This window comes from Egretta garzetta, unplaced genomic scaffold (genome assembly GCF_000687185.1).
Source record: "Egretta garzetta isolate BGI_Z169 unplaced genomic scaffold, ASM68718v1 scaffold584, whole genome shotgun sequence".
Lineage (NCBI taxonomy): Eukaryota > Metazoa > Chordata > Aves > Pelecaniformes > Ardeidae > Egretta > Egretta garzetta.
The window spans coordinates 1,405,046-1,416,338 of record NW_009259529.1 but is presented as its reverse complement, the minus strand read 5'-3'; the positions used below and the strand labels follow the sequence as shown (position 1 = coordinate 1,416,338).

At 36.2% G+C, this 11,293-nt stretch overlaps 1 protein-coding gene across 1 annotated transcript in view; it reads right to left on the bottom strand.

Moving 5' to 3' along the window:
- Positions 1-926: 926 nt before the first annotated feature.
- Positions 927-11,293, bottom strand: part of DDX43 (DEAD-box helicase 43) — a 19,230-nt gene continuing 8,863 nt past the window's right edge. The window contains exons 8-14 of the mRNA XM_035893104.1: positions 9,702-9,802; positions 8,831-8,918; positions 7,105-7,232; positions 6,393-6,502; positions 5,546-5,684; positions 4,662-4,749; positions 927-1,034 (exon numbers count right to left, since the gene is read on the bottom strand). Of these exons, the coding sequence (XP_035748997.1) occupies positions 927-1,034; positions 4,662-4,749; positions 5,546-5,684; positions 6,393-6,502; positions 7,105-7,232; positions 8,831-8,918; positions 9,702-9,802 (762 nt within the window). The remainder of the gene's footprint in view (positions 1,035-4,661; positions 4,750-5,545; positions 5,685-6,392; positions 6,503-7,104; positions 7,233-8,830; positions 8,919-9,701; positions 9,803-11,293) is intronic.

Here is an 11,293-nt window from a genome sequence, read left to right as displayed (position 1 = left end):
GTGTCAAATGATGGAATAGGCCCTTCCCACGTAGTTTTCAAAGAGTGAAAAAACACTCCATTATCATTTGCAGTCTGTGTGACAGAACCTGGCATCTAAATGTAAAATGTGAGTCAACTTTATCTGAAAGAAATAAAATACGACATACAAATGTATTTTCTCTTCACAACTTTGTTAACATTGCTCTTGTGAACTCTGTTTTTCTTCCTTAAGCAAGAAAATGACATCCATCAGAACAAAAGTAGAAGCTGGTGTGGTTTGTTTTTTTTTCTTCCCAGTTAGCCATGAACACATAAGTCTTGTTATGATCTCTTCTGTTAGGAGGAAATGCAGACTTCTCTCAAAAAAAGCTTGAAAGACAAGTCTTAACAAAAATCACTAAAATAAAAAAAGCAAACAAACAAACCTTGCTTCAGCAAACATCAGTTACTACAAACAGAGCAGTTTTCAAATAACTTGAGTTATCCTTAGAAATACTTCTACATGCCCCTGCTAGATGTGGTTTATCAATGCAGAAGTACAGTATTTTGAAGCCACACTGACAAACATTACTTACATTCACTAATCCACATCTCTGAAAAATTTACATTCTTATGTATTAGTACCGCATTTAACTAAAGAACCCCCCCCAACAAACAAACCACCAAACCAACCCACAGTATTTGTTTTTAGCCAGTAGATAATGGCTTTAGAAGTTATACACATAGCACATGAAAAAAAAAAAATCTTAAGTGAAGAAAGCGTGTCCATGTCTATTTAAATTTAATCCAGTTTTCTTTTCTAAGCCACTTTTAAAACACATTTTATTTAGATGGGACAGGTACAGAAAACAAATCAATGGAGAAAAGAAACTTCCGAATTCAAGCCCATAGATGCTATCACTAACCGTAATCACGTACTTTGTTTCAGTGACTTCAAGGGATTAGTTATTTTGAGGGCTTTCTCTGAGGTCTTTGTATATCCTTGTCAACTTCTTTTCTGATTTGGAATTGTTTGTATCTTTCTGCCATTGCAATAAGCTCGTTAGGAACTACCTGATAAGAAAGCAGCACAAGAACAAAGTCAGTTTTAAGTAAGTCTAAATTGTTAGACTCTGCTTTACAAAAATGCTATTGATTTTGTTATTTCTCTGGCTCCTGTCACTCTGCAGATTGTCTTTTCTGTACAGATACACAGGGAAATCTTTTTACATAAAATGATACTGAAAAATAATCAGTACAGTGTCCCTGGATTTTCAGTTACATATGTGCATTAGTATCACCGTATCTGACGACAACATATAACCAGCTAATTAAAACGTTTGTATTTCAGATAGAAAGGTAAAAGGCATCTCAGTGATAATAAACAGCTGGAAAAAATGTCCAATGCCACTAAAAGGTGATACCATACATACACGTGTGTGTGTATATATATACTTGAATGTTACACTATTATGATTGATATTAAATTCCTTTTGGAAGTTCTAAGAGCCTCTGAAGAGAAGCTTTCGTACTTAAAAGAAAGTGTTGCCATAGGAAGGGTTCTCACAGGGATAAAACAAAGCTAAAAGACAAGAAAAAGAAGAGCAGGAGAAAGTGGTCAGTTTTCCCACCACTGGGAGGTGACAAGAGCATCTTACCAAGATCCACGGTGCTTTTGGGCATGTTTGTAATGATGTGGAAAAGGAGGTGAATCGTACCATCAGCACGCTTTGTCACCTTAGAGTTACTCATGCTCGTAAGGACTGAGGCCAGATGCAAAGAATTAGACAGACTTTATAAAGTTGAGTGACACTGAATGAAAGAAAAAAAACCCCATGTACCACTTTTACAGATGACGAAACAAAGGCAGTGTCCAAGTCGTTTTAAGCCAGATCAGGCATAATGCAAACATTAATGCAATGTTTACTGCCAAAATCCGGACGGGTGACTACTGTCAGAAAAGGGTTTTTAGATCACTAACCTATCAAAACCAGCCTGCTTCAACAATCTCTTACAGCATGCAGCCGGTAGAGGATATCCTGTCCAGAATCAGTTTCCTGATCAGAGAGTGAAGAGCAAGCTTCTGCAGTGCATGTGAGCATGGTATTAATGTGATTGCTCATCTCTGTGGTTTCTCCCTCCATCAGTGGCACAAATGCAGCACAAACAGTGCAGTACAAACAAATTTAAACACTGTTAAGTCTCCTTAGAAACACCTAGACCTGGCAATGCTCGAATGGGTGAAGAATGCAGCCAGGCCAGAGGACCTGGTGGAACAGGAAGGTATACTCCTCCAGTTCCAACTTCTGTCAGGCTTTGTAATTCACCAATGCTTGCCATTTGCTATCAGCAATTTTTCTTAAGCTAGCAGGAGCATCAGCTCGCTAGCATGTATTTTATGTGCTGAATTGCTCTTACTGGTAAACAACTGCCCTGGCTGTCAGGAATCCACGGAACAGGATGCCTATAGAACAGTCTATTGTGCCTCAGTTTTAGACATTGTTTAACAAGAAAGTGAAAAATGATGCACCTCTCTAGCTGAAAGTCACTAAAGACTTGTATCAATAGAAACAGAAGTTATCAGACAAAGTTATTTTTCAGTTCAAACACTGGATGATTTTCTTCCTCAGTATCAGATACAATCATATCATAGAGTGTTTAGGGTTGGAAGGGACCCCTAGAGGTCATCTAGTCCAACCCCCCTGCAGTGAGGAGGGAAACTGCTAACTAGATAAGGTTGCTCCTCTCCTACAGCATGAAACAGAATTTACTCCAACTAAAATTGCAACAATTTCTTGCAAGAGTGGTTTTTAAGCATTACATTTACACAGCACTTCAAGACAGGATGTAGATGTAAAAATCTCAGTAAAGTGAACATCCAGCATCTAGTGGTTTGTTGAGATTTTCACATGGACAATCTGTGTATCTGCTAAACATAAACCACGTATGGTAGTCCAAAAGAGAAAACACAAAAGGGTAAAGATACCATAGTATATATGTAATGCTCTTCTTGATACTACAAAGATCAGTGTTTCTCCACCTGATTCCCTAATAAATCTGTCCATGCTTCTTAATAAGCTTTATATATAAAAGATCCCGGCAGCACGATAGAGAAATCCTTCTGTTGTACCTGTTTTACTTTAGGGAGATTATCTGTATATTCAAAATCATGGAAAACATCTGGCTAATGAATGCACTTCAGTTATTTTGAAATTGAAGCATTCTGAACATTCAGACCATGTTTTCAGTTGCTCTCCTTCCCTTTTACATGATGCTGTAAGACTGAAGTAATGGTATTTTCATTGTCATGAGGAAAACCCCCCCCTGCCTGCATGCATACTTCCTTTCTATGAGCTGTAACCAGAAGTTTGAGAATAATGCTGTGACTAACAGCTACCCTTGAAAGTAAGGATTCAGAGATGCTCTTTTCTCCTCTGAACTCAGAGACCCGTTCCCAGTTGAACCATCATACATTAGAAAAGTTTGGGAACTTCACAGTCTGCACCATGAGATAAGGCATGGATGGTAATGGCCGACTTTGAATACAGAAGGCGGCACCCCTAAGTACTATTTAAGTGGCTTCAGAGTATCACTACTGGTTGCATCTCTTACATTTTCTGAAAAAAAAAAAAAACCAAAAAACAAACAAAAACAACCAAAAAACCCCGGAAACACCACTTTTTCCCCCCCCCCCCGCAAAAAAAAAAGCCGCCAAACCACACCCCTCTCCCAACAAAAAACCCCTAAAACACAAACCAAAACCAAACACACTCACACATGCTCCCCAACCTGCAACTTTAAGAAATTATTTGGGGACAGCTTTGGGTTTGTTTTTTTTCTTTTCCTCCCTCAGAAGCATCTTATCAGGTTTGCAGTAAATGGCGTAACATCTTTCAAAGAAAAGTTGTAAAACAGAAGATATAGGTGAAGTTCTAACTCGAGGTTTAAAGTTTGAGTAACTGTCCACAGTAACAACCACAGGTCCTAGGGAAAAGCAATTTAATTGGTGCTCATCAAACTCCCATCTCCCCAAATAAAAAAAAAGAACCACCTTAAACAAATTTCAACTCTAGTTAGGGCATGAACTGGGGGTTTACTATAGATCAGGCAAAATACTGTTCCTTGTTAGAGCAAGAAACAGCAACATAATTGTCTCTGGCTTCTCAGATATGGCAGGAAGAAAAAAATTTCTTTAAAATAAAGAAACAAATCACATTCCAGTCCTACTTACTATTTACAAACATCTGTAAGAAAGCTAGCGCGGAAAAATACAGGCAGATACCACAACTGCCAGCTATAATAAATTGATAGATAGTTGAGGTGGTTCTGATATAAATAATGTTAAAATTTACACTATCAAACAAGAACATTGGTACATGTATCCAGAAGTAAAATACAAATGGAATAAAGTACGACGAAATAAAATAGATCCTATTATTCCTCTGCAGACCTCTATGTGCACATACGTTAGCTACTTTTTCTTTGGACATGGAAGGCTTTGATTAAAGTTCCTAGTTCTTTTCATCTGTAAAATACAGCTAAGGATATCCAGGACAAGGGAGACTTAAGAACCCATTCTTTTTGCACAAAAAACTACAAACGCTCACCAATTAAGGTTTAAGTAGGCTTAGACCTTCATGAACTGTTTCAGGTGGTAACCCAGAACCAACATTAATCTTACCCAGTAAGATGTATTCTTACTTGCTTTGCTCTTTCCAGAATTTGAATCAGCTCAGATGCAACCCTCCAATCATTCTTAGTGACAAGCGTTATTGCCTCCCCAGTACGTCTAAACAAGGAACGAAATAACTGTTGATCTTCAAAGCAACTGCTGCTAGGCTTTTCCTACTGATCCATGCAGTAATAAATTGTGTTACAGGTAATATTATTGAAATGGTAGATAAAACTGGCTTGAGTATTTACTATGCACATGACAGAAAGCAACTTTTCATAAAGATCAGAATATGGCAATTCACCTAAAATGGAGCAAAGGCACAACTAATTTAGACTTTTAGACAATAAGCCCAGCATAAAGACAACATATTTAAGTATGAAGAGACATACATTAATACCATGACTAAAATAAACACACACACACACACAGAAGAAAAATCACACTTCTGCCAACCTGGGAAAGCAGCATTCAAAAGTCCTAACATCAAAGCACACCACCATGATAGGCTGAAAACTTATCTATGTTTCTTACCCAATGGGCTGTCTAGGAAACTAAACACTCAGATGACTGAGAAGAGACAAACAAGGAAGTGACATTTGAGAATACCTACACAGAAGATGTTTTGATCTGTAATTCTTCCCCACATTTAAACCAGCTTTCAAACATCCCTCATTCCCATCCACTTCAACAAAATAACAGAAGAGTAGAAAACTTGTTTGCTTTGAATTTAACAGTGAACTGATTTCAAAACATAAAGCAGTGTGTTATTATCTAAAACATACTTTGATAGACTCTGGAGTCTTCACTCCCCCACTCCACATCACCTATAGCTCTAGCTTTCGACAAAAGAAACACCTATGCAGTGCATAAAATATTGACCATATATTACTGTTTTCTTGTAAACACTTACCCTGCTCTTCCAGTACGACCTATTCTATGAACATATTCTTCAATGTTGCGAGGGAAGTCAAAATTAAAAACATGAGTAATATCGTGCACATCAAGGCCACGGGATGCTAAGTCAGTAGCTACCAGTATTCTGACTTTGCCTAAAATAAGCACAACAGTGAGAGAATGGCAGTTTATAGAACAGACAGAAAATATACTCCAGTATATTGATTTTCTAGTGTATTATGCACACATTCTTAACACAAAAATGAAAAATATGTTTGTTGCACATCACACTGAGTTAGCTTCAAATACAAGGTGGTAAGCAAGCACTGAAAATGTCACTTTACTATTTGTATTTCACAAGTAGAACAGCAGGGTGCAGGAGAAGCAGGAAACATGCCTAGCTGATACAAAGAGCCTGTGAAAAGAACAGAACTTCAACAACTATATTCTCAGTTGTCATCCTTATCAAAGGACTACTCTTTGTTTTATTAGCATGTGATCACGTAACTGGCACAATCAAGAGCATAACTGTTTCACTGAAAGGACCGTCATTTGACACTTAAATTTACCATTCTGTAGATTAACACAATATTGACATTTCCACAGAGATCTCAAAAATAAAATAAGCCTTAAATTATTTAACTCTTAGACATTCCAAATTTTACTGAAGAGCAATCTCTTGCTTTGTTTTTTTGCTTGTCAAATTAACAAAGTAAACATGTCATTCAGAGCTCTTTTAATATTATAACTTCTGTGGCGCTGAAGAGACATGGCACTTACAAATAGACAAAGTTCTGCACATGACAAGCTTTAAAAATCTGGGTTAAAAAAAAAAAAAAAAGAATATTTAGGTACAAATGTACCTTTCTTGAAGTCATCTAAAGCCTGTTCCCGATCACACTGTTCCCTGTTACCATGAAGTGACTGTACTGGAATTCCTTGGAGACCAAAGTCGCTTGCTAAGTCATCAGCTCTAGGATGAAATAAAGCAATGGTTCTTAACAAGAAAAAAAATAAGTTTTAAAAAAAAAAAAAGTGCAGCATCTAGATTTAGATCCAAAAGATAGTAACGTGACAACAAAAGATAAATGTGTGCCTAAGGGGAAAACCCTACCTAAGTCAGCTGATATTTATTATAAATTGGCATGAAAGCAAGACTATTCCCCACAAAAATGTTTGCTTGTATTTATAAGAGAAAGAATAGACAATATTTGTGTTGTTCACTCAAAAAGCTTGGGTAGGGTACAAGAACCACCCCCTCCCAATCAGGTCTTGTATGCACCAGCTCTGTATGCAAATAAACAGTACATGACATTAACATATCCCCGAGAATCTTTATGTCTCATTTAACAATGTAAAATTCAGATTTACCACCACCACTAACGATATTAAGAAGGATACAAACTACCAGTCAGTCTGAATGAATGAATGGATAAATAAATAAATATACTACTATTACCAGCACACTGCCGACTAGCTGTCACACTTGGTAATTATTATGCAAACTAAGAAGCTATCCAGTATTTGTTAGAAAAAAAACCCGAACAGATGTAATACTGGGAAGTGATTACATACGTAATTTTTTTCCCCACAAAAATGATGACCTTATCCTTTGGCTTCATGGAGTCAATGAAGTATTGCATGAAAGCTTTTTTTTCCTCCTCGGCGATAACAATAACTCTCTGTTCTACTGTATTTACTGCCTGTTAAACAGCAAAAAGGGATGTTAAATAGAAACAGATTAGAATAGTATTTTTTGTTAACTCCCATATTATAATGTTATAAAACTAGTAATATAATACCATGAAGACTACTTTAAAACCAAAATATGAATCAGTTTGGAGTTCAGTGTAGACTTACTTGTTGCTTCCTAGTTGCTTTAGGAGAATAGTAAAATTTATCTTTAAGCAGTTTGCCAAATCATGTATTTTCAGATTTAGAGGGCACAGATTAGCAGACTAGCGAGGTGAAACTAATATTCTTAATATTAGTGAAAATCACATTGAAATACTTGGAGTATATTTTATGTTAATCCAGAGCAAGTTGGAACAATGCCAGTCTTACTTGAAAGGGTAAGCTTTTAAAGGGGATTCTGTAACCTGTTTGAAGTGATCAGTTCTGTCCAATTCTTCCAACAACAGTTTGTTAATAAAAAAACCCCCACAACTTTACTCCATTATATTTGAAAGTTGCCATAAAACATCTCAAGGTGTAACTACGTAAGTAGTATAAAGGTCTAGACATTCTCATTGCACTGCATCATAATTTGTGGCAAAGGTTGAAGAATCAAGCAAGTACATAGATTGGTTCTCTCTCTACATGGGAACCTTTCTCCCCACCCGAGGTCTCCTCTTCAATTAAGGGAAGCTCCTATAAAAGAGATGAATGCATTGGACAAGAGAGGTACAAGAGCAGTTGGTATCTTTCAAATTCCAATCTTCTTGTCTTTGAGAAGTAATGCCCTTTGACAAAAGTATAGTTCTGAACAGAACAGATGAAAAGTACATCCTCCCCCTATTTCCACCTAAGAGCAAATTGGATATGAAGTTCCCTATCATTAAAAAAGTGGAACTGAAAAGGAAAATTTCATAATTTAAGAACCAAACTCAAAGCAATCTCTGGACCAGGATGTGGAGACCTTGGAAGAACTACTATTTCTGTAAATTCTGCTGGCACTGAAGCCAACTACACACAGCTGCACAGGCATGACAAGTATGCAACTACATCTACATATTAGAAGTTTTGGAATTTAAAGATAGGTCTTACTCTAACACTTAAGTTCCTGCTTTAGTCAAGTGCCCTCCAGGAGTTTAGTAGAGAGCTTTGAGAAAGCAGCAGTTAAGAAACACAGATCCAGATAAGAAGACTAAGCATTAGAAAGAAGACCTTCAGAAGGAAAAGGAACAAGAACTTGTTGAACAGAAGTGAAGACTGCAAAAATGAGGGTTCAGGCAAGAACACTGTAGAGTACAATATTCAAACTTCAATTGGATTTATACTTGTCTCTTGCCATGTCTTCTACTAGGACTTCAAGATCTTGTTACAGAAATGTAATAATAAAGTTCTACTTTTTTTTTTTTTTTTTTTTTTTTGAGATCTTTCTAAACTCTTAATGAAGCTTTGAAAGTATACTCTAGAGCTGTTTTTTGAAAGTTTGGATTGATTTTAAAGTTACATGCATTTACTTACCTATAATTAAAAGTAAAATATTTCCTGGTTTAGCTGTAGGTTCTTCTCCCCAAAAAAGGAACGGAAAAAAACCCCACCAACAAACCCAAAACATAACTTAAACATAACTTACTGCTAAGTCAAGAGTGCCAACATATACAATCATGGGATTTTTCAAATAAGATTTTGCTAGGCGACGAACACCATCAGGCCAAGTAGCACTAAACAGGAAGTAAAGAAAACACACACACACGAGAATAGAGTGCAAAATGTTCTCCAATTCATTAATTTCATCACATTCTTCTTTCTTTTCTTTCTTACACAACAGTGAAACACTTGAGTATGCAATAACAGTAGCAAACTTATCTAACATTTAGAAATATCTTAAGAAGTTATTAGTGAATATCACTCAAGCTTTAAAGATAACTTTCTAGGTTAAACGTACAGGCAGCAGTTACAGAGCCTTTCTAATGAAACCAAAAATGAATTTAGTAGTTCAATGATACCTAAAAAGCAAGCTTCTGATCTATTTTTATCTCTAAAACAACAGCTCCAATGCAAAATAGAGCAACAAAAATTATTTTGGGGATATTGCATTGTTAACCTCCCAAAAGCTCCATCATTTCAAAATTAAGCTAGGTATAGACTAGCACAGATACTAATTAGAAGGTTAGGATACACGTTTGGTCCCAGATGGGGAAGTGGAAGCTGGCATTTCAAATTGAAATGGCAAATTCTAGCACTCCCAGGACACCTTCCTTTTTGGTAAGAACGCAGTTGTTTTTATAGTTGATGCAAAAATCAGAGAAGGGGCAAGAAATGAAAGTAAAATTGTCAAATGACTCAGTAGGGCTGACTAGACAGAATCAGAAAGAAAACGGATGCCATTCCCATTTAGGCTAGTAAAAATCTCATGGAAAGTGACATATTTGTTTTGAAGTTAACTTGTTCAATAACCTTACATTTACAGTGTTCAAGTACTAAGCACTACTATGTTTACTTACCTTGTCATAACAGTTTGTCTGTCAGGCCGCACATCTATCAGGATCTTCATTATCTGAGGTTCAAATCCCATATCCAGCATTCTGTCAGCCTCATCTAAAACCTGCTCAGAACAAGGTTATTTATGGTGTCTAGTTCCTTAGATAAGGGTTTCAGCAAGACATTACATAGCAGACTATTTTAATGGTAACAATTTTAACTGTAGAAAACCTGTTCAACTTCTGTTTCACTTCTTCAGTTTCCTTGAAGCTTTTTCATTTAGTAATACATTTGCAGGCAGAATAAGAAAATCCACAACACCTCTAAGAGCACTTGAAGTCAATGAAGAAGAAACAACTGTTTGTTTGTTTTAACAACATTTTGGTTGGTACCTAAAATTAAGCACAGAATTAAAACAAACAAAAAAACCCCCAAAAGCCAAAACCAGGCAAACCTAGGGGGGATCCCACACAACACACTTTCAATAACAAATGTTTAGTAATTTAAAGGGGAAATCTAATTTCTACCTTGTTAGAGATCTCATACCAGACCAAAATACCAGTATGAATTTAGTTGGAAAAAAGCCAGACTATACATTCTGGCTCACACTAGGACACTACAGAACTCCCAGAGCTCAAGCTTGTAAAAAAACCAAAAGAGAAGAAGTGAGCTGAAGGTCTGAGTAAAACTATTTGGAACTCATCTTTTTTCTAATTTACAAGCACACCTGAGACTCTGAGTCTGAGACTTCAGAATTCCTGAAGAAGGAAGAAGGCTGCCATCCAAGACTGATTTTTCGTCTTTAGTTTTCAAATAGAGTTTATATAAATCAAAGTTGTACAGATCATGCTTATAAGTATTGACATTTTCTAGTCACTTATGTGGAAACATAAGCCTTTGATGTTGATCCCTTTCTACTGTGCTGATTTTGCCGGTTCCATTCTTTTCAGATGTTTTAAAGGTTTTTAGTACGTTATCTATGTATATCTCTGAAATAATAACAAATCATCAGCTGAGAGACAGAAGACAGGAATTCTATTTCTTGATTTAATTCTCTCTATTTTCAAAGGACTCATGGAGATTTCATTAAGTACTTGGATTCTAATACAATGGCAAGGCTGAAACACCACTAATTTTGTATACAGCGTTGGCTGCTACGCCCCTTTCAGCAGCAGAAGCTTTCTAAGCTATTAAGCACACTGGTACTTCACTGGAAAGGGAGAAGCAAGCATGTAAGTATGTGTATTAGATGGATCAGAGTAGTTGAAGTTTACTTTCCTTATTCCTGATAGCTGCTTTATAAAGCATAAAGGCTGTAACAGATACAAAATAGACACTAGCACTATTTTTCCTAATGTCTCATAGTCAGGTCCTGATTTATAAGCCAAATCTCCCCCTAGCTGACATAATCTCAGATTTCTTGTTACCTATACATATTTACTTGTTTGTTAATACTATTCATTTCAGTTCTATTTCTTCGTAAGAAATTCTTACAAGCCAGTTCTTCAAGTAAAAATTATTTTCTTTCCTCTGTTTTAAGTTACTTATTGGTAAATTTTACACTATTTTTCTTGTATTTGAAGAATAAAAGAACTACACCAATCTACCCTCTATA